This window comes from Electrophorus electricus, chromosome 15 (assembly GCF_041902795.1).
Source record: "Electrophorus electricus isolate QZ-2024a chromosome 15, ASM4190279v1, whole genome shotgun sequence".
Lineage (NCBI taxonomy): Eukaryota > Metazoa > Chordata > Actinopteri > Gymnotiformes > Gymnotidae > Electrophorus > Electrophorus electricus.
The window spans coordinates 21,467,660-21,492,746 of record NC_137511.1 but is presented as its reverse complement, the minus strand read 5'-3'; the positions used below and the strand labels follow the sequence as shown (position 1 = coordinate 21,492,746).

Here is a 25,087-nt window from a genome sequence, read left to right as displayed (position 1 = left end):
TCTTTACCAGGACCATGCCTCACAGCAGCCAGACCACACCCCACATCAGCGCCTCTGTACCAGAACCATGCCCAACATCAGCCTGACCACACCCCCAGATCATCAAATCTGTACCAGGACCACGCCCCACAGTGCTGAAGCCACCAAAACACCACCCAATTCTATTGAGATGTGTGACATCAAACAAATATTGCAATGGATTTGTACAAAAAATAATTTATATAATAGAATACAAACAAATTATCTTGTATTAATAACAATTATTTTTAACCCCACAGAAACAACCATGATAATGTAATCAACAAAAATGGAAAAGACCTTCTGCAGCTCTGTCAAAGTCTGGGTCTGTATGTCGTCAATGGTAGGACACGGGGGGACTCCTTAAGAAGATACATGTTGTGCTCACCTCTTGGGAATAGTACAGTAGATTATGTAATAACAAATTTAGACCATTTCTCTATCAGTGCATTCATTGCTAAGCCACAAACCCCTCTGTCTGATCACAGCCAGATTGCTGTGTTCATGAATAGGACAGAGACTAACACTGCACATGCACAGCCCAGTAAGCTGTACAACACTAGGTGACCATATAGATGGGCCCAAAACAGCACAGAACAATTCCAGAAAGAAATCAGTACTGCCTAAATTCAAATACTTTTAGATGCCTTTCTGGACACCACATGTGTTCAAAGTATACAAGACTCAATCTGGCAGTAAAACATCTAAATGTGTTCTTAGAAAAGACACCAGCAAAACCAACATTAAAACAAAAGTGTGCATCAAAAACCAAACCTAAAAAAAGATAATTGGTCAATTTTGGACAAGTGGAATAAACTTAAAAAAGAGATCAGGAAGAACTGGAAATACAAAATGGGGACATTTGGACAAACCATTTCCAAACTCTCTTCCAGACAGTAGAATCAAATGCAAATCTTCAACAAAATCCTATAAAGCAAAAACTGGAGGTGCTACAATTGGCTAATCAAAAACCATTAGACTTCTCAATTACTGAGCAGAAACTTCAGGAGAAAATTAACAAACTAAAATCAAAGAAGGCATGTGGGCCTGACAGTGTACTAAATAAAATGATCAATTTTTCAAGCTCTAAATTTCATTTGGCTATTCTAAAACTGTTTAACCTGAATGGAGGTTTTTTCCCTGAAATCTGAAACCAAGGATTAAGAGCACCAATCTTTAAATCCGGAGATAAATTCGACACTAAGAATTACAGAGGCATCTGTGTGAACAGTAACCTAGGGAAGATAATGTGTAGTGTAGCATTTTAAATTCTAGATTTCTGAAATTCCTTACTAAACACAATATCCTGAGTAAAAGACAAATTGGATTTCAGCCAAATTACCACACCATTGCCTATATTTACCCCCTATATTATTATAATTATTATTATTGTTTATTGGTAATAGGAGTTGTTGTAGTTATATTACTGTTGTACTTACTATCATTGTTAGCAGTAATTTCTTCACTAAAGCTTTGGCACAATTGAATTGAACTGAATGTGTGTGTGTGTGTTCTCATAAAAAGTCCTCAAGTGTCCAGAACAACCTCTCAATCCCAGAACACCCTGAGCAAGAGAGACACAGAGAGAGGGAGAGGGAGAGGGAGAGAGAGAGAGAGAGAGAGAGAGAGAGAGAGAGAGAGAGAAAGAGAAAGGGAAGAGAGAAAATGGGGAGACAAATGAAGGGAGAGGGACAGAGAGGGAGAATGAAAGATGAAGAAGAATGGAAACAGAAACCGAGAGTTGATGGGTGATATTTTGTTGAGTGAATGAGAGAGCGAACTTAAGAGACTCAGAAAGATACCCGAAAGAGAAAAAGCAGGATTAGATGTGGGAGTCTATTGGATGATGGATGACGAGTAAGGGCAGTGGAGTATGACACAGCTGGAAACAGCCCTCAAGCTCCATCCATTCCAACTCCAAACTTGGACAAATGTGGTCAAAATTGGAAAAAAGATCTTAAGGCATTCTTGGCAACTTGCTTGTCATAAATAGGAGCATTATTCCTGCTGTCATGGAAGCAAACAGTAACACTGCATGAATTCCATGCCTGTTAGTCTGGCTGAGATTGCTTCTAGTAGCAAGGAACCATTTATAAAAGTCTTACTGAACCCATGGACAAGCAGGGCTACCAAGGTCTGCACAAGGGCAGGTATGAGGAATCATTTTGGGAACACAAACTTTATAATAGGAACTAGAATAGATAAGACTTTTGGAAGATCTGGCAACCCAAAACAAACTTTGATGTTTGTACCAGTGTGACAGTAATCCCCCCAGCTACTTGTACATCTGCATATCTTCCAGTCAACCTTTCAAAGAAAGAAAGTGAGGGATAAATATTATGCTGAATTTCCAAAACACTTATATTTGTCATGTTGTGAATACGATGTTACTTCTGTGCTTGGTGGAATAGAAGGTAACATGCCTGCATACAGGATATTAAAGTAAAGGGCTTGTGCGTGTGTGTGGCTGTCTGTGTGTGTGTGTGTGTGTGTGTGTGTGCGCGTGTGTGTGTGCGCGTGTGTGTGCGCGTGTGTGTGCGTGTGGCCATGTGTCTGTCTGTGTGTCTGTGCCCATGCCTAAAGTGTGACATTGACCATATGTACAGTGTTTATATCATCATACAGTAACAGTGATGAAAGCCAGTGTGTGTCACAGGGTGTCGACAAGTGAAAGATCCATTATGAAGAAGTTGGAGAAAAATCTGTTATTGCTTATTACAGCCTATTATATATAGATTGCAGGCAGTAATTATGGAAGAATAAGAGGATGAAGGAGTCCAACAGACAAGTAAAAGAACCCTTATAAAGAAGTTGGGGGAAAAGGAAGAGAACAGGGCAGTACAGCGCTGCCTATACATGAAGTCTCAGTGAGAAAGAATGAAGCCCAACTCAGTGTCCTGATGTTCAGTGCTTATGACTCAAACACAGGCTATTAGCTTAGCATGGCAGGCCTGGTGAGGCTAATTCACTATAATAACTATAAAGCCCTGAAATTCATTTGTATTCTAAAATTTGTGAAATATTTTTCATAAAACATGTATGTGAAATTAACTAACTGTGCCTCTGAGTATTTCGTTCAGTTCTACATATAAGTGCCTTCACTGTCACGTGGTATTATGACATCACAGTCTAGCCCTATGAAGTCACTATGTGTGTAATAAAACTAAATAAAAATCTATGAACATAAATCTATAAATAGGGGTCATTTTGCAAGATGGTCATTAAAGAAGTTGTGAAGCGTTCATGCAGTTTGGAGCGTGTCTGATCTGAGGCAGGAACTTTCCCAAAGGTGAGTACACATAAATGAAGACAGACTGCTTGGAAATGTCTTGGCCTCGGACTAAAAGACATTTTGTGAAAGAGTCCAAGCGCTAAAAATCAGATTGTAGAAGAGGGAAAAGACCACGCCTGGATAAACTTGGTCATTGTCTAATTCTAACTCTCTCTCCAGCTAGCGGAAATTAGCCAGACTGTCATTAGCGATCCAGGTAGATGTACCACATGCATAAATAAATGCCAAAGAGTCAAGCTTATTTGAAGTCGTTTCTAGTAGGCTGTGTTGTTGTTGACTTAATTATGGATAAGCCGTTCACCCGGTGAGCTCGAGATTACAAGCCAAAAACCGACACATCCACGTGCTAAAAACAAACCACGCGACTCTTGTGATCGTATGCGAACTTTCCGATTCGCACACTGCTGATGTGAGATTTTAGCACCGATCACAACCTGAGTTTCTCCTAAGAGCGGCATAAATGTTGGCCTATGTGGGAGCAGGTGTAAGGTGAGGTTTCACAGCTCCCTTTTCTGTGGGAGCAGAGTTAAACTCTCCAACAGCAAGTGCGCGTGATGGCGACATCATATCAGCTTTACATGTTCAGCTAGAATGAAGCAGCGTGAGGCCTGATTCAGAGACTCAGGAGCAAATTAGTCACGTAACTGTTGTTAAGCAGCTTTGTTTAGAGCTCAGCATGGTTTATATGAACAATATCATTTGTATGCAATTAGTAATAGTGCAGGTTGCTTAGCAATGGTCACGTTCCAAGTTTTAAACGAGCGCATGCATCGCTACTGGTCTTGGTGCAACAGGCTTAAACCTCTCTATGAAAAATGGTCTCAGTTTCTGCCAGTTTGGCAGTTAATCCCAGTTGGTGCACCAGCCCTGGGGACGAGCATGAGGACCGGTCATCCATTCAATTCAGCTGGCTCTCAAAGTCACGTCCTTGTGCACGAGCGTTTACTGAAAAGAAATCAAGTCGGACTGAAAGGTTCACGGAAGGTTTTACGGCCACATTTCTTAAGTCTGTCATGCACCATGTCACCCCCTCCACTCCGGATGGACATGCCAGTGCCTGCAGATCTAACTACACCTGCTACTTGGTACCTTCATTAACGCTCGTGTATAAAACCTCCTGGTCTGTGTTCCAGTTGCGAAGTCTCTTTCTGCACAGCGAGTGTGTCTGAACCTTGTTTACACTTTATGGCTTGTTTTCTTCTTTCAACCTATGCCTGATATTATGGTTCCCGCCTTTTCACCTGTAGTGGTTTGTATTGTTTAATCCAGTCTTTACTTTGTTCAATAAAGCCTTAAATTCCTTTTTATCTGTGTAACGATGAACGGTTGGAAGGTGAACGCACACGTGGAGAAGCGCAAGATTTATTAAGGGCTGATGCAGAATCATAATCACTACACCAGCCCAATGCCATAGAATACATGATACAAAGAGAGAACATGCTGAACAAAAGTAAACAACACAGCTGAAGACAAAGTGGAAGGAGGCTAAAACAATAACACAAGCAATGACAAGAACACTTAACTAATACTGGCAATAGAAAACATGAGGCCTGGACTACGAACAGAGGCTGGGAATAATAATGAGCAGCAAATGAACAGTGCACAACACAGGGATTTCCAATGCTGTGCCCCATTATCTGAAAATGACCTTTGTGGTTTCCCTTGTTCCACAGGTTTTATTTGAACTGAAGTTTATGTGGAGTTTTGATGCAGTTATGAGTTGCATGCTGATAGTGATGGTTCAGTGTCTTCTGGCATGGACTACTATGTTTGCATTGCAAATCATTGGTGGTATCCTTTCACTGCTAGAAAAATTCGTAAGTGCTGTTAAAATCGTAAGTATAAATGAACGTTTGTGCATTAAGCATAATATTTTTAAGCTTATTGCAGTATTTTCCCCAGGATAGCTTTTTAGCCTAATGGCAATGGAGATAATGTTATTTAGCCTTTAATAATGAAGCTTTATTGAAGCTAATAATTTATTTTAGTAAGTTGTCAAACATTGTTGTGACATTTTAAGAAAAAAGTCGCACACTCGATGTATATTGTCTGACGACTTTTTGTCGGTCTGAAAAGGAGAGGTTTTTTTTTACACCTAGTGGAAACTATTGTGCAGTTCCTGAGTAATTGTAGCTCCTATACATTTCGAAGAACAATGTGTTGTTGATGCTGTAAAATTGCTGTTCTGTGCATCTTGGTGTATGTGTGTTTATGCATGTATGTAAAAAGAATGCTAAATATTATGCACTTTTTTCATAGTGGGAAAGAGTCAAGTCCAGTTTCGCCACAGTGTTTCCACAACTACAGCGCACCAGGACTCCCTCATCCATCCTCCAAAAGCCTGGCAAGGCTGCGCTTAATGAGCCTAACTGCATCCTGCTACCTGTGGGCACAGAAACCTCCGATCGTAGCTCTGACGTTGCGCGGAGTCGGCATACAAAGTTTGCATCTAGTAAGGAAAGCTTGCATGATAGATCGCTGCTGCCAGAGGTGAAGTATACGACTGCCAAGACAGGCAGAGCCCGCACACTGAATGAGAGTGATGCGGCAGCTGATTTTGCAGTTGTGAGTAAATGTGTCATAAGCTATTTTCATACAGTAGTCATTTTATGCATAATCTCTACTATACGTTTTCTGTTTTTCTGTCTGGAGTTGGCATTCTCAAACCATCCCATGCTTAATGCCATGGTAAACAGAATGAAGTAATTTTAATCAATGTCTGAATACATGTTAGAAAGTGTTATTATAATAGGAGGGGCTCATTGTTTGCTGTGGCTAAGATATGTCCACTCATAAGGCAGTGTCTTGTTGTTTTCATTCCTTCAGAGAGACTGGATTTCCCACGTTAAGATGAGAGTGGATGAATTGGAGGCAATAATTCTGATGGAAGAAGAGTATGAAGGAGTCCATCAGACAAGAAAAGGAACAATTAAAAAGAACTTGGAGAATGTGGAGCTCAAAGATGAACTGAAGTCCCTGAAAGCTCAGCTGGAGAAAGTAGGAACACCAAAATGCAACCTTCAGTTCCACTGCAGTCACATACAGTCAATGTCATACTATAGACAGAGGGTGATTTTAGACAGAAATAAGGAGATGTCTTATGCCTACAGCACAACTTCACAACTCGACGAGCAATGTGGTGTTGGTCGTGTCAGATTGCTGGTCTGTGTGTTAGTGTTTTTGCGCATGTGTGTAATAAGAATGCTAAATATTATGCACTTTTTCCACAGTGGGAAAGAATCAGGTTTAATTTCCCTGGAGTGGTTACAACGCTGCATCCCACCAGGACTCCCCCATCCATCCTCCAAGGCAGGGCTGCTCTTAATTGCCCCCTGCGACCTGCAGCCACGGAAACCCCCAAGCGCCCCATTGCTGTTGCCCGGAGGCAGCACAAAAAGTTTGTGTCTAGTACATACGTCCCGTATTGCAGAACATGGCTGACAGTCATTATGGAGGAGGATGAAAGAGTGACAGTGATTATGGAGGAAGAAGAGGATGAAAAAGTTCAGCAGACATGTGAAGGAACCTATAAAAGGAAGTGGTGGAAAAATCTATGGAATGTCCTGATAAGGACTAAGAAATCTGAAAGGAAAAACAGCTGCAAAGGAAAATTAAGCACCATATTAAACAGGAAAAGGAATGGAAGAAAAGACAAAAGCGCCGGGAGAGGGAGCGTAGACTGTGCAGAATGATGGAGATGTTGAGGCTGAAAGGCTTCCAGAAAGAGCAGAAGCAGCAAACCAAAGGAAAACATAAATCAAAATGTAAGGGAAAAGGATTTCTGCAGCGATTGTGGCTCTCTCTGAAAAGAAGATGAGGGCGCATTGGACTGGAAAAATATACAAAAAGTACCACTTTTGTAATAGACCGTAAACCCAAAACTAATAAAATTAATAATGAATCTGAGAAGGCTTGATGTTACAAAGAACACATGTTAACAGTGAAAGCAAGTCCAGTCACAGCCACTTATGAAGAACATCTGTTTTCCCCAACACACAATCAGCTTCTTTAACAATGAAGCGATGGGAATCAGGAATCAGTTCCAAATTGTCCAATCCATTTGGAATGATATGCCTCCGAGATGATCAGTTCTTTTTAGAAATGCGAGGACGTTTTTCTGACAGTTGAGCATTGCAAAAATCTTGAACGTCATGATGTCAAACCATGTCTGCGCTGCAGCAAACTTCCAACAAGGGGTGAGAGAGTGGAGGCCACCCAAATGCTGCTGCCAGGATTGAGGTTAAAATGGACAGGGGTCCCATCTGGGAGCAGCAGCCATAGAAACCCGTGTGGCACACGAGGTTGGACTTTCCTCTGGTTCCATGCATGATACTTACATCAGTTTATTCTCAACAGACACAGAGCAAGAGACACTGAGACAGAGTGATGAAGAGGAGGAAGACTATGCTCAGATCATTATTATGATCATGTGGCATGGATTATAATATGAAGCTCCAATAAAGTCATTAAACTAAACCTGATGATGGGTTATTAATTAATTACAAAAAGATGCATTTGTCTAACTTACTGTGATGTTTTAGCAAAAACAAACATGCTAACTCGATGTACAGTGACTGATGGCTTTGTGAGCATTTAGAGAGGTTTTTGGACACTGTGGACATGTCTAGGACATCTAGTGGAAAACAGTGTGTAGCTACTTAAGTCATTTCATGTATATACTCAAAAGTGTTGAATTTATTTATTTAGCCAAGTGAATCAGGAAATGTAGAGCATAATTGAAAATGAATCTCCAGCATCAAAAGACACATTATACACTCCAAAAATCAAAGGCATTTTTGTTTTTTGACATTTTCTTTTGTATTACATGAGCTCAAATGGAACCTAAATGATGGAAAAATAAGCCTGGATGGGAATGGATATCCTGCCCCAGTGTCTGCTTCAGTTTGAATCCTGAATGGTAATTGTGCTATGTGTACAATTTCAGATAACTAGTGTTACCCAAGTGAACAAGTACAAAGCGTTCAAAAATGAGCTTGGAGGGGCATAGCCAAATTATTAATTAATTACAAAAAGTTGCATTTGTCTTTATTTTACTGTTTGATTTTTGTTTAAAGCTATTTTGATGACTGAATCATTTTTGAAGGAACTTTGCCTTTGTGATGGTTTTTGCTGAGTATATACACTTTTTTGCCAGGTGATCAAAATTAACTATAAAATATTTTTATATATATAAGTTTCAGTGGAATGGAAGAATATCATTATTTAAGATCAATAATTAATGGTGGAATGTTTTAGAAAATATTAACAATTAAGAAATCCTCTAGGTGACACACAAGTCACACTTCCCCCATTTACTGTGCATATAGCCAGCGGTTATTTTTAACATCCAGTGAAGAGGATGAACACTAGAATACAAATCTTAATGGCGAGGTCAAATCCCAGCTCAGCATTGTGTTGATCGTGTGGGGTGAGGCCTGTCATAAATGCTTTTGACCTGTTTCAGTATAATAGCTATGAAGGGCACAGATCTGCATAATCCATCTCAGGTGGGGAGTCTGAAAATTACATGGTTCATAAACTTTTTTTTTAATATCATAAAGTTTGATCCCTCTAACTACTTTTTCTATTGTACACTCAGTATTAGCAGGTTTTATAATTTTAATATCCAGTGCTTTATCCTTATGTTTTTACTGTTTTATAACTTGACTGTACTTTTTTTTGTTCTATGATTATTGGTGGCCACCATCCTTTCGTCTACGGCAATGTTCTGGTGTGGCTGATAATGTGCTTGACAGGCAGTCAGGATCTGTTCCATAAGTGGCTTGAGGCGGAAGAGACAGTCATAGGCAGGTTGACCTCTAAGCTGATCATTGATAGCATCTGCTGCTGGGTCACTCATGTGCAGGTTTGCACTGATGGCCTCATACCGCTTCCCAGTCATAACTGAAGGAGGAAATGGGAGGCTGTGCAAATGATCCTTCCTCCACAGGTCCCGAATAGCTGAAGGCTTCATTAGTCCAAGATAAATTACAATGCTGATAAAGCGAAGCATTTCGTCAGCATTGATGTCAGTCCACTGCCTCTTCAAGCCCTTCTCTGTTCTCTTTGCTGCATACTTGTTGGTGTTATTGCACAGGGTCAGGAGCACTTCTTGACTGAACAGCTGGAAGACTTCAGAAGGGCTGTAGTCCTTCTGAAAATCCAGCTGAACTCCTGGGGTCCTCCTGGGGCGAAACTGCAACGGAGGAGGCTGCTCATCTTCCTCCGACGCGTCATGCCATCTGTCCTCTAGTGTTGCAGGTGGTGGTATTGCTGGAGCTCTTCTGCTCCTTTTGGCACCTTTCGGTGTTGACAGTTTTTTCTTTGCTTGGGGTGGGCTTGTGCTCCTGCTGCCTCTGTGACGACGCAGTCCTGAGGTGTGAGGAGTGTCCACAGATTGGCAGGGGGTAGAAGCTGATGGCTCTGGGGGTGGGCCAGAAGAAGTGTGAAATCTCTCAGATGGGGGAGGGGAGGGGGAATTTTCTTCACTGCAAGAAAAAGACAGGATAACAGCCAAATGAGTAAAATATGAAGATGAAAATAAATACAAATTGCAAATTGTCATGGTAAATAAGAAAATTTATTACATTTACATCACTATAGTGCCTCAGAATGATGATCAGTGCTAATGCTAACCAGTGCTAATGCTAACCAATGCCTAGTGCAAAATATACATAAGCTCTATCTCAAACAACAATAATTTACCTTTACATTTAGGTCATTTAGCAGACACGCTCATCCAGAGCGAGTTACGACTTACACAATCAGTGCGATAAACAGTACAACAAGTACTAGAGTTTCAGTCAACATAGGAGCAAATTCAATGGACATTTAAATATTACGTAACCAACACTGAACTTTTACAATAAAGAATCACGCATGCTATATGAATTTTATACTTACGGTGCATCGAGCACGGCATCGATTCCAAACTCAAAAGCGTCTTGCTCAGCAGAATCCATGCTAGCAGCCATGGAACCGTCATCGCTCTCACCCTCCTCGTCGCTAAGCCTAAATAGCTCATCATGAACATCTAAAACTGTAAATCGCCTTTTCTTCTCCATTACTGTGATAAAAATAACATTTTTTTTCCAAAAGCGGAACGTGTTACAAAAACAAAGCGAATTAGCCAAAATGAAGTAACTTGCGTATGCGATGCGTTTGCAAAACGGAGGATGTTAGTGCGCAACAGGACCTTATATTGTGTTTACGCATGGCCCGCCCCACCTCTGTAGTGTAGTATTCAAGGCAAATGAGGTGTCGATGTTTTCTTTTGACGGAATACTATTTGCTGAAAGTGGTTTCAATCACTTTGGTTTCAACGGTCCATTACTATAAGCTCTTTTGATAGGCCAATCATGAACAGCAACACAATACGGAATCTTGCCAAAGGTAGAAAAACAAAGCAATCAAAGAGAACGTTTATTCGATGGACGAATAACAAACACGGATTCTAAGAAAGGAGGGTACAATGCTCTATTCAGGAACAGTTTTAGGATAGTAACGTGCAGTTTGATGTAACTAAAGGTTTGCGTATTTTGTGTTAGGTTACGAAGGAGCCGAACGTGTGTTTCTGCTCTAAGAAGTGAGCAAGCTAATAAAGAGCTGTATTAGCATTCTATATACTTTTTTAAACATGTCACGGTGTTTATTGGATGGTAATTGAATTTTCTATTACAAAATCTGAAGTTCTCTTATATCGGAAGAATGTTTTAAAAGGCAACTTAAAAGGGCAGGCACGTGTTTGTGTAAATTTAGCCGAAAAACACGGTGTATTCAGCATGGGATTTCTGGCGAACGGATGCATGTAGACGGCTGAAAATCGGTAAGCAGGTACTTGTATTAGTCCTAAGAAATGTTATGTTGATAAATGTACTGTATCTTAAGAATATTCGATTTTATCAAGTAATTTATTTGAGTATGCCCGTCTGGGGACGCCCGCGTGCCCGCTAGGGGGCGTGGTGCATCTGTCTATGCACCTCCAGGTCTAAGTTCATTTTTGAACGATTTGCACTTGTTCACTTTAACACTAGTTATCTGCAATTATACAAGCTTATTTTTCCATCGTTTAGATTCCATTTGAGCTCATCTAATACTAAACAAAAATGTAAAAAAAACAAAAAAACAACAAAAAAAACACCTTTGATTCTTGGGGTTTATAATGTGTCTTTTGATGCTGGAGATTAATTTTCAGTCATGCTCTACATTTTCTGATTCACTTGGGTAAATAAATAAATAAATTCAACACTTTTCCACTATTTTCCACTAGGTGTCCTAGACATCTCCACAGTGTCCAAAAACCTCTCCAAATGCACACAAAGTCACTATACACTGAGTTTGCATGTATATTTTTGCTAAAACATCACAGTAAGTTACTTTAGTAAGTTCCACAACAATTATAGCTTCATAGCATCATTGTTATTAGGGGAAAATACTGTAATACTGTAAATGCTGTAATACTGTAAAGAAATAATAATCTTTCTCATTTATACTTACATTTTGTAGAAGGATTACGATTTTTTCCAGCAGTGAATGGAAACACCCAGTGATTTGCAATGCAAACATTGTAGCTAGTCCATCCTAGAAGCACCCAGACAACTCCACATAAACTTGACGATCAAATCATTCTTACGGCTGCATGCGTTTTGCCAAACAGCGTCAAACGCATGCGCAACACTTTGTCTGCTTACAATGTGGAAGCTGGTTGACAGTAGTCTAAGTGTCCACTATTTGTTGAAACAGCTGCCAATCACGACGTTTGCCACTGAAAACGCTTGTGAAGTAATATTAAAGTTCCCCTCCCCTTCAAACCTCTGTGAGAATTGCTTTCACTCAATGACAATGGCGCTGCAATGGCCAATAGAAATCAATATATTGATGAAAGCCAGTGTGTGTCATGGTGTGATGTCACATGGAGTGATGTCAGTGTTGTGGTCATGTGCTTCAAACAGTGTCACTAAAGTCTCAGGCTTTTGTTGTTCTACCTCACTATGCATTTTTTGTTCTAGCTGCAAGCTAACGGTGCTTTAACCTACCTATGCTTTAGTTATCTTGAAATAAATGAGGTTCATCGCTAGAGGGTTCTGTTCATTTTTATGACCACAGTTTTCTTTTAATTATATATTTTATTATGGAAGAAGTTGTAACATTTACTGCGAGGTGCATGGCAGAGCGACACATACCTGCTGTGGGCTTGTTTGCTGACCCCTCAGTGAAATTAAATGTGGTTGCTGGAGTTCTTATAGTGTGGAAAATGAAAGGAAACGTCAGTGCCCGAGATATATTTGCAGTATATTTGACAAACTAAATTACATATATTTGAATTGGGATTTTCATCCCATTTGCAATATATTTGACACACTAAATGACATACTTGCATTGGGATTTTCATGCCATTTGCAGTATATTTGATACACTAGATGACATACTTGCATTGGCATTTTCATGCCATTTGCAGTATATTTGACACACTAGATGACATATTTGAATTTAGGTTTTCATCCCATTTGCTGTATATTTGATACACTAAATGACATATTTGAATTGGTATTTTGACACACCACTGAAACATACTTGAAGTGGGATTTCCATCCCATTTGCAATATATTTGATACACCACTGAAACATACTTGAAGTGGGAGTGTCAGATCTCATCTTTGGAACAAGATATCAAGGAAAAAGGAGGGCCCCTGTATACATCTGGGTCTCTCCTAATCTGTGAGAAGATTGGAGAAAGTCAACATTTTCACCCAAAAAAAACTCCAAGGTGTATGTACCCCCTTGGGGTTTTTTGGTCCAAATGTTTGACTTTCTCCAATCTAATCCAAACTCACAACCTTAGTAAGAGTGACCCAGATTTAGATAATGGTGCTGTTAGTTTCAAAATATCTCCCACAAATTCAGAGATCTGATGATCCCATTTCAAGTATATTTCATTCAAGAATATATACGGGTTTTGGACAGTAGAATTTCACAACTCTTGAGACAGATATGAGTTCAGGTAGAGATGGGTTACAAGGAAAATTGGTATTAAAGCATCAAAATAATCTTTTACAATAATACTTTGGAAACTTTGGACACCATCCCACATGCAGTGTATTTGGGATCCCACGGGCAATATATTTGACATAATTCAAATATACTTTGAAGTGGGACTGTCAGAAAGTAGAAGAGCACATGTTAAGGATTGGCCTATGCCCACCTTTTACCTAGACACTTCAAACTTGGAAGACTTCATCGCACTTAGGTCTAGTATCTAGCTTGAGTTTTGGACACCTACGTTGTGTTTAGGGCCCTGAAATGTTAGTTAGGCCTCTCCTATTCAAATGCATTGCCTTTAAGTGCATATGTTACGGGTTGGTGTACGTAGAGCTTTTAGCCTAGAGACTTCAAACCTGGAAGACTTCATCTCACTTAGGTCTAGTATCTAGCTAGCGTGTTTCGGACACCTACATTGTACGGCTTGTGTTTAGGGCCCTGAAATGTAAGTTAGGCCTCTCCTATTCATATGCATTGACTATGAGAGCTTATGTTACGAGTTGGCATACGTAAACCTTTTAACCTAGAAACTTCAAACTTGGGACACTTCAAATCACTTAGTTCTAGTATCTAGCTAGCGAGTTGGTGGCTCCTATGTTGCACCGCTGGTGCTTAGAGCCCTAAAAAATACATATCAAGGGATAGGGTTATCGTTTCAGGATCAGGACCACGTAGGGTCATGAAATTTCATGGGTGGGATGTAGGAGGTCTCTTGGATGACATATTGGGGCAGTGGCCCCCTAAGTGATCAGAAACAACAAAAATCAACGGGTATCCAAAACAAGTATATGACATATGAATGGAAATGTGCTTGGAGTGGGGTGTTTACAAACAGTGTTTAGGACGGGGCACAGACTTTACCGCATCAAATGCTGACACAGCTGGGTGCCCCAAATAACATATCAGACAGTCGTGTTGCTATGCCCTTCCCCAGCCAAGAAAAAAAATCAACAAATTTATTCTTGAAAAATGTTTTCTTCCTGCTCCTGTGTGTCTGTGTCCTTTCAAATCTGCACACAATGCAGGGCGAAATCTTCTGGGTTGTTGTAATAGAAAACAACAAACTAGGGTGTTCTCCTTTCACACACTGTCTCATGGGTTGGCCCTGGCAAACATAATTAATTTTTATGTCAATCTGACCTTTCTAAAGGATGTCCAAAACAAGTATATGAGATATGAATGGAAATATACTTGGAGTGGAATGTTTACAAACAGTGTATTAGGGAGGGGCCCAGACTTTGTCGTGTCGACCGGTGGCTCATCTGGATGGCGAATAACATATCAGAAGCTCGAGTTGCCACAGCTTACGGAAAACTACTCCCTGTTTCATAAGCTCTAGGGGTCTGGCACTTTAATATGTTGTCTCTGAAGCCTCCCTTACCCCGCCAGTGAAATCATGTGACCCTACAAGTTAGGGAAAGTTACTTTCTGTTCCTTAACTTCTAGGTGTCAGGCACTTCCATTTTTGTCCTTGGGGGTGCCACTTTGCGAATGGATGCACTTCCGGCCTTCCCTGACCTTTTCTGACCAGTGTCCATTTGGTGCCCATTCATATATACTCAGAGTGGGATCCATTAGACAGACAGACAGACAGACATGGACAGGACAGCTGTAGTGGACCAATGAACGGACCATCCCACTCCAAGTATATATTACACCATCCAACATGCTTGATTTGGTGTTATAGCTTTCTCTGTGCTCAAACTGCTTTCAGGGTGTTCAATCTGTATGTGGAACTAGGGTCTAGGGTGGGGTGAGGGGCAAGAAAGCACAAGAGCGCTAATGAGTCCCAAAACCTGTATGTTGACTGTGGTAAGCATGTCAGTAAAGGGCAGTAAAGGACAATCACTTAACCTAGCAGGTACTGGAATCCAAAATGAGCTAGCAAACCTATTGCGCATATATGTGTCCAGTGGCAGTATGTAAGAATGGGGCCCGATCCCAAAAAGTGTATGTCAGTACTAACTAGTGAAATAGCATATTGTCAGACATTTTCTCTAACTTGTCTTTCACTCCTGATTTGCACATAGATGTTTAAAAAATTGAGTCATATTTAAACATTGTTTCCTTGAATATTCTCTAATGTTTTGTCTTTGAATAATGAACAGTTTTTGAGGTCCTTCATCACCTGTGCAAGCAAAGTACTTCTGAATTAGTGGTAGGAGAAGCCAGTTTATATATGAAAAATTAGTTGTGTGCTTTATATTGTTTGTAAGAACTGTTTCTTTTTATTTAGAAATATGCAGACTAAGTGCTCAGGTGAAATTAGTGTGATAAAAATGTTCCCACCTATTAGTTCAAGTTCAACCTTCAAAAGGCTTTTATTGTCATTTCAGCTTTATACAAGTACACTGCAAAAATGAAACGATGTTCCTCTCGGACCATGGTGCAACATAAAACAAGTGCAACAGACAGCACTCTACACGAGTGCAAACAATACAATCCAGTACAATAATGTCATACAATAAATAATTACAGGACAGGACCAATATACAAAGAACAGACAGTGCATTTATTTTTACCAGTACGTAGTATTGGGAATATGTAAAGTGGGTTGTACATAGGAGTCAGTGACACACTATACTGAACATAGCAGTCACTGGTAGCAGCCAGAACAGTTCAGAGTACAGTGCTGATTTAGTACAGTACTCTAGCAGTAAGTAGGAATGATGTGTAAGAGTGCAAAAGGAGTGCATATATGAGTGGGAAGTTTGACTTCAGCAACTACTCCGATACAAAAACAGTGTGTGTGTGTGTGTGTGTGTGTGTGTGTGTGTGTGTGTGTGTGTGTGTGTGTGTGCGCACGCACGTGAACATGACTGTGTATGAGAGAGAGATAGTATATACTAATGGTAAAAATGATTTAATGCTTGATTTTACTGATTGATTTGACAGCAGTCTATCTATCTATCTATCTATCTATCTATCTATCTATCTATCTATCTATCTATCTATCTATATATAATATGATATGATGTGACATTATATGAAAATAAAATAAAACACAATGAGGGATCCTCAAAATAGTTTTATTGACTTTTTTTTTTTAATTTGAAAAATAGTGATTAAAGATCAAGTGATTAAAGTAAATAAAAGTTATCAGTCTTAAACGAATATGTACCAAATAGTATTTAATGTCCGCTCTGCTCCACTGCCGGTCATGTACTGATACTCAAACATGTGTATGGGTCTCAGTTGTGTCGCTGTCTGCCTCTCTCTCTTACTCACCCACTCACTCACCCATCCCACTCCCCTCCCATTGGCTGATTCTCTAAAAAGTCACACCTCCTCCCGAGTCCCTCCCCCTAATTTACATGAAAACCACTTCTGACAAAAATTGATATATGCCCCAAAATTTCAAATTTTGCCACCTTTTTCTTTCTGCCCAACCAACCAGACCTGTGTATAAGAGGTTTCTCTAATTGAGAAATATTGTTGTGATTAAAGAAAATTAAAGTTTTCAGTCTCAGTTTTTCTCCACTTTCGCTGTGTGTTCAGTATCCTCTCTGACACACACTCTGCAGTCAGGGGTCATTGACACACACACTCTCTCTCTCACACCTCCTCACATCTTATCTGCCATATGTACTAAAACAGGGCAATAAGTAAACTTTTCACAAAACATAAAGTTTCCTTTTATTTATTTTTTCTCTGATCTCTAAGCAAATGTACTTACTCTATAAGTTTTATCACACAAGGTTCTTGTCCGTTATCACATGTTGGGCCCTTAACACTTTACAGTGCATTCCACATCTGAGAGTGGTGTTGTGGAGGGGTGAATTGTAATTTACAGCTTTTATTCAAAAACCATCTCTTTTCCCCATCTACATTTCTTTCTTAAAGCCGTGTTTTACGGTACTTTACGCCTTTAGGTCACAGTCGTAATTGTAAGCGATACATCTGAAAACTTTTGCCAAGACCTCTGAACGAACATGCACATGGCTCAGCAGTTATCAACAGGTACGTTCTTTTTATCCATTCATGTTATAACTTATATTAGTATATGTTACTAAAAAGGCTAACGTGTATTTAGCTATTTATTTAGCTAATGGTTGAAATACTTTATCGTATGTTGTTGGAATTAACTCGTTGGGGCCTAAATTCAGGTCTAGATAAAACCTACAAGACCTGTACTGTCAGGATCTGAAAATGATTAATCGGATTAGAAAATGAGTACATTGGTCAGTCGTCTTTTATCACCGCCACATATTAGCTAAACTAGGGGGAAAATAGCAATGTTCTTTCATGAAGGTATTTTATGAATTAGCCGAATGGATATCTCTACCGGTTGTGTAAATTAATTGTATTTTATCAAACAATCAATGCGTATTATGTACAAGCTATTGTAACTATTCTTTTCGTGAACTATCTAGGAAATTATATTGTCTTTATTCTGATGACTACTGATCATTATGTAATATGCCCAATGTGTTTTAGAGTCTGTGAAACATTTTGATCGACTGAAACTCTTTTGATCGACGGCTATTCTTATTCTCATGGCTAGCTATATAGAAAAACTTTAACTTAGAAGTAGGTAATTCTATTTACTTAAATTAAACATTAAATGAAGTAACATCAATGCGTTTTAGTATAAAGGATACCATCATGATGATCTTTCCTATGCACGGTCTATAATGCTATTCTGTGTATTTTTGTAGGTTCAGACGATCACGAGTTCCTTGAATCTGTGGAGAGAATTGCTGATCAAGGTAATTTCTTATTTGTGAACTTTTAGACATTTTATTTTTATGTATTTTATTTATCATATTAAAATTTTTGTTAATTTTTATCAGCCGATATAAGGACACATGGTGATGAAACAGTTCATATAATGAATGAGTTGATACAAGTTAATCCATTCTAGAGCAAGTCTAACATATGTTAAAAGACCGCATTTTGTCTAAAGGTTTATGCAGTGCATTCATTTGTCACACAGAGGCAGAAGGGGTGAATCCCTCTATCGTCATCCACTATTCATCGAGCCCCCTGGCTGAGCTCACAATCTTTTCAGGGGACCTCATACAACCGGCAACATCTATAGAAACGTATGTACAGGTCAATGTGGCTTATTACATACGTCTAAATAACTCTAGGCCTATTCAAGCTGTTCAACCACTAACCTGTAGGCCACCATCACCGTGTAAGTATAATTTTAAAAGCATGATTATTAATCACGTTTATACCAGAATAATTGAATCAATTTTTTTTCCAAGATGGCTTGGATGATGGGGATCAGGGGTTGACTCTGTTTGACTGGGAGGAGGAATTAAGAATGCCTCCCCCATCATGTGACTGATCTGATAAATAATTCTAACTGCTTACTGAAAATAATCAATTTTTTTCCCAATCAATTCCTAAAGTTGTTATCAACATTGTTTAGTCAACAGAAGCAACAGCGGCAGCAGCATCACCTCCTGACCATCTTTCACAACTGGAGCGTATATTGCCTGACCTGTTATGAAAAATAACTTCTGGATCGAGTGTTTGCTAAACTGATCTCTACACCTGTATATGGTCCTGGGTGGGGAACACACACCCACATGTCCTTGTTATTGTAGTGGATAATATCTGTGCCTGTCATGCGTAAGACTGGGGTTTGATTCCCTGATGGGGAGACTCTGTACACTAGGTGCTCAGTTGGACAGCATTTTGTCAGAGGCACACTGAGCCAGAAAATAGATCAAAACCATGGAGGAAAGTGCAATGCATTATCTCAGGCATTGACCTAAGCTGAATGTTGTCAAGACTCTGCAGCTCAGTACAATAAATTACAATACAATAAGAAAACGTACGGCAAATTGAGTCAAAGCCAAATTTGATAGAAAAGGTACATATGACTTAACTCGTATAGTGGATCAATCAAATGATCAATCCTCCAGGTGGGGAGGCTCCCAACACTAAGCCCTTTGCTGACAAACTGCTGCCTTGGCTACCTTTTCAGGAAAGATAACCTTGCGCTACTTTTTTCTACATAGAAGAATCAAGAGTTGACCAAGTTGTAAATCGATCATTTGATAAAGCACCTATGAGAGAAATTGTTACACAGTGGCGACGTGATGTCTTAGAAGTCGTGACAAAACATACATGCCAACAAGGCTGAAACTGAAGAGGTGGTCATGAAAAGTCAAGTGGACACAACGCAAGTCCTGGGGTAGAGTGGAATATTTAGGAGGCTACCTGTGCCTTTTGCCAGCTTCAGTATGCCTGTCAATAATCAGGGTTGTAACCACACCAAAAGAAACACTGCCAACACAGTCGAGACTTGCAAAGTCACCTACATGGAAACACAGGACAGCTGAAGTTCGCTCAGCAGGTTGGCATGAACACTTTGTTCATTAAAAAAACGAAAACTAGCTGTTTAAAAACAATTTTGTCACAGGCACACTGAGCCAGAATACACACTGATCCACAACACATCAAAATCAGTGGGACACGTACATCTCTGGCATTATCTTGGGCATTATCTTTGGCATTGACCTAAGCTGAATGTTGACAAGACACTGCAGCTCAATACACTAAATAAAAAAATATATTGCAAATTAAGTCAAAGCCAAATTGGATAAGAATGGTGTATATGACATAGCTTGTAGTGTAGATCAATCAAATGTTTAGCACACTGAGGTAAGCAAAATGCTCTGAATTATTTGCTATTTTTCCAAGTATTCGAAAAGAAGCACGAATCATAAGCCATCACACCGATGCTGGTAAAAGAGGAAAATGAAGAGTGAGTAAACATGCAACATCGTGCTTCAGGTCTCATGGAAGAATGAATTCCCACTTGCTGTCCAGACAGCAGAGTCCCTTGCAGTCTTCAAACACAGACTGAAGACCCATCTATTTGTGGAATATTTAAATGACAACTGACGCTCCTCCCATATTGACTGACAAAATTGATACTTATTGCAGGGTATTGTGTATTACACTGGTGTTGTTTATCAAACTCTAATACATATTGTTTATTACACACTGTTTAAAAGAGACCTTATGTATTTTGTACTTCTAGATATCAGAATTAACTATACCCAATACCGTGACGATGGAGTCTCATCGCTCCCATGAGGAGCAGATGTACTGGAGTGGGAGTGATCACCTATGGAGAGCAGATCTATGTTGTTTGGACCACATGCACACACTTACGCCTAGTATATAACACACAATAACACGGACCTCGATCAGATACACATACATACGGTTACAACCCCAGGTCAGTTGTTTTGTTTGCATCTCCTCTGTTTCAGGTTAAGTGTCTAGTCGGCCACTGTCTCCATCCATGCACCATGCCAGTGACTGTGAGCCGCACCAGTGACCTCTAAGAAGTAAATATCTCCTTTTTGTCTGCTCTTGTCGAGACTGCAGAATTTACCAGAGGATCGGTAGTTCCCAGATGTAAGGTGACTGTAATTAATGTAACTTCTACCCCAAAGTAACACATTCAGAAGAATTTCTCTTTACTGCATTTGTAGGTGGGTAGAAGCGTAGAAGCCTGTGACCCCCTGATGAACATGCGGACAGACATCCCCACGGTGCTCAACCCACGAAGCAGCTATTGCATTGAGGTTGCAACACACTCTCTCACCAACACACACACACACACACACACACACTCACTCACTGAGGCGATGATGAGGATGATGATGGGGCAATATTTTGTCACATAAAACTGTCTCACAAAATGGAGTGTATATAGGTGTATACAGGCACCATAAAGGAAGACAACAGACAACAGATAGTGGTTACACTGTCACACTTTTGTGGAAATTTACTTTGCCTCGCTTTACTTTGCTTTGTGTTTCTATAGTCACAGCATAACAGTCCGTAGATAGGCGCGAGAGCCAAGCACATCAGCGGCTCACATGCTGTTCTACCCATAGAGATAGAAGAAGACTGTTCTAACCGTAGAGATAGAAGACGGCACCTGCGCTCAGGCTAACCAAAACATAAAATTCAGATACCTTGTAGGAGCTGTTTTTTCTCTTTTCTTTCTTTTCGTCTCTGTGTATAAGGCGAGGGGGACTTGTACTGCGAGTCAGTTCTTTTTCTCTGTTATACAGGCAACAGAACTCAATAAACCTTTTACTACTCAATGCATAAGGCTGTCTGTGTTTGATGTGCTCTCATTTTTCCACCACAATTTGGTGTTGTCGGCAGGATGCGCAGCTCCACCGCCGAGGAGGGAAAATCAACACTTCACTGAGGACGCTCCTTGGCAAGTCTGAGCTGGGAAGGAACACCCAGTCGGGGAAAAGTACCGCCAGAGTGAAGGTGTTTTCCCTCATCTTGCGGTGCCTGCCTCATCTTCAAAAAGAACCGTGAGTGGGAGAGAGCAGTGATTGTGTAAGTACGCAGACGTTTATATTCCCTCTGTGTGGCCGTTCGGGAGTTCTCCTCTAGCATAAGAATATTTCAGATGTACTTGAAATAGCTTTGTTACGACGTTGCAAAGTAAAGTGAATCAGTAGCCGGCTGATAGTGAGGCCCCTATTGCTCAGACGTGAGATTAGGGACGTCTAGGAGACGTAATAGGTCCGGAGCTGGGAGCAGAATCAGTCCACGAGTGAACGGAGCATAAGATACGTTAATGGGACTAAATTACAGCAACGCATGCACTGAGAGAGTAATAAAATGAGATCCCAAAATACTAAATTAATGCAATATGACCCGTCCGAGTGGAGCCAGCCCTTACATAATGACATGCCAAGGGCCTATAGGGAGAGTGCCATAAAGTGGTTGCTCATATGGGTACATTGTTATGGGTTCCCTCAGAATGGGAGCTTGAGTGTGAATCTGCTTAATAATATACTTAGACATATGGAAAACCGACCAGGGGATTCTGGTCAGCGTAAGGTATGGGATAGACACCATGGGAATATTATAGCAAGTCTTAAAATGCGGATAACAGGAAAAAAAACAAACCAAAAAAAAAATTAAGGAGACTGGGAGGGGGGGTGAACCTAACTCCACTTCTCAGTGTGTGTCCTCCAGAGCCGATCCTGATCTCGACTCCGCTCCATCGCAATGGAAACCAGCAGCCGTGGTGCCTGATCCAGTGGCAGCAGAACGTCCACCCTCCTATGGACTGCCCCAAGCAGGACCACACACTGGTCTCTTAGATGAAGCCCACGCCATAGAACGAAGGCATCACCCTCAGAGCGGTTAACCAGGAAATGGATGCTGACACCTCGTTCAGACTCAGCAGACTGGCTGAAGACTATGTCAGACATCATGAAGCTCAAATTCAAAGAACAGAGCAGACAACATGGATCAAGCCATGTTCACCATGATGCAACAAGTGGCTCCCAGGGGGAGAGGACGAGGAAGGGAGCAAGATGCTCCAGGAGGGAGAGACATGTCATGGAGAAATCGATGTTACAACTGTGGAAAAGAAGGACATTTTTTCAGAGACTGTCCAGACCCAGATGGACAAGCCACGTGAAACGATCAGGAAGAGGTGTACTGACAGGCGGAGGAGAGGCGGAATGGCTGTGAGGGACCACTAACCCCATCAGAAAAGGGAAGTGCCAGATTTTTATTCCATGTATTCTCAACAATTAAGTAAGGGACCCCTAGCATTACCCCAAGTTATCTTAACTGTAAACAGCAAACAATCGAAGTTTTTAGTAGGTATCGGTGTCACGCACTCAGTAATTCAAGCCAAAGGGTTCAATGTACCAATTACTAATAGGACGGTGTCCATAATGCGAGTGGAAAGGTGGTGCATGAAAGAATGTCTGCGCCTCTCCAATGTCAGGTGGGGGAACAAAAATTTCGACATGGGTTCCTTATTTCTTCTGTGTGCCCAATCAACCTGTTGGCTGTAGATTTGATGTGGAAATTGAGTTGTACTTTAGTAAGCTCCCCAAATGGACTTAGTGTTCATGGAAGGTGACGCCAGTGCACAGATGGTGCTGCTGGGAGAGGGGGAGCTGGGATATATATATATGAGTGGGGGTTGCAAGGTGGGTCAAGGAAAATAACCGAACACATGATCGAAACCGTCAGAAGGGCAACTAATGGTAAATTTAATTATATGGATGTGGAATGTTTGCATGTGACTGCATATGTTTGTGATGGTCCAGATAAGCAGTATGCAGAAGCTTTTTTTGGTCATTGAAAACCTAGAGACCATTAGAACTAAATATTTGTATTGGGATAATGATTTTGTAGCTGCCCATGCTGAACTGTCCGATGAACAGAAACGTTGGTATGATGTTGAGTACTCCATCCCCCATGTCTCACTAGGAAGAAATAATCCTTTTAGACAATGGCGGGAGGTTGGACCCTGGATAAGATGACTGAGTCATCTCCACAGATGGGAACCCACTGAACAATCCACTATTTACTATAATGCAGGAGTAGATGCATTCCAAATGGCTTACCTCACCTCACCAGAGTGCACCCTTGACTAACTTTGTAGCATCGGAATCCGAGCATGATAATTATTTGAGCGAGATACCAGATATCTTATGGGCTAATGGGAAAAACAATGTGAGATTAATCAAAAATTGTGAGCCAGTACAAATCATGCGTATACAGACCAAGACAACCCCAATAGCCATTAAAAAAGGAGGTTAAAAAAGGTATTAGGCCAGTATTCCGATCCCTTCGAGATGCCGGTGTAATAATACCATGCCCATCCTCACCTGTCTGTACCCCCAAATGTCCTGTGGAGAAACCAGGGCGTGATGAGTGGAGATTTGTACAAGACTTACAAGCAGTAAATGCAGCAGTACAAGCAAGGGTACCTGAAGTGCCAAATCAGCACACTATATTGTCACAAATAGCACATGACAGTCGATGGTTCACCATTGTGGACCCGGCGAATACTTTTCTGAGTGTACCGATACATGCAGATAGCCAGTATTGGTTTGCTTTTTCCTTTGAAGGAAAACCCTACACGTTTACACACCTCTTTCAGGGCTATTGTGAATTGCCAACCATTTATAATGCAGCATTAAGAGAAAGCTTAGAAGGTCTTACCCTTCCTGTAGGCACAACTCTGCTGCAATACGTGGATGATTTATTATTAGCGGCGCCAACAGAGGAGTTGTGCGAGCAAGCCACTTTATGCCTGTTGAAACATTTAGCTGCAGAAGGGCATAAAGCTAGTTGCAAAATTACAGAACTGTAAAGACGAAGTAACTTTCTTGGGGCATATCATTAAGGGGAATACACACAGGCTGTCTCACAACCGAGCACAAGCTATAATTTCGCTACCTAAACCGACCACAAAGAAACAGGTGTTATCTTTTTTAGGCATGTGTTCCTAATGTCGCATGTTTATTCTGTCCTATGCAGAACTGGAGGGACCACTACGGGCCATCATTCCCACCGAAGCCGGGAATGCGGTGCAGTTGGCCTGGACCTCAAAGGAAGAAAAGGCGTTTGTAGAATTGAAACAAGCACTACAAAGCCTGCCCGCCCTAGGTTTCTCTGATCCCAACAAACTTTTCACTTAGACGGTAGATTAGAAAGGTGCTTATATGACGTCGATTCTATGCCAGAAACATGGATCACATCAAAGACCAGTAGCTTACTTCTAGGCAAAATTAGACACGGTGGCACAAGGGCTACCAGCTTGCCTCAGAGCAATAGCAGCTGCCGAGAAGGCCATCCTAGCCTCAAGAGATATAGTGGCATACTCCCCTCTTACTGTTTTAGTCCCACACACAGTACACCGAATACTGCAGGACCAGAGAGTGTCACACTTATCAGCCCAGCGATGGCTGCGATACCACACCA

The 25,087-nt window shown here is 40.7% G+C and overlaps 1 protein-coding gene across 1 annotated transcript; it reads right to left on the bottom strand.

Moving 5' to 3' along the window:
• Positions 1-7,459: 7,459 nt before the first annotated feature.
• Positions 7,460-10,374, bottom strand: LOC145651361 (uncharacterized). Its single transcript, XM_081698038.1, has 3 exons — positions 10,214-10,374; positions 8,984-9,798; positions 7,460-7,572 (listed from the first exon to the last, which is right to left on the bottom strand). Exons 1-3 carry the CDS (start codon positions 10,372-10,374, stop codon positions 7,460-7,462), a joined length of 1,089 nt encoding a protein of 362 aa, XP_081554164.1.
• Positions 10,375-25,087: the final 14,713 nt, after the last annotated feature.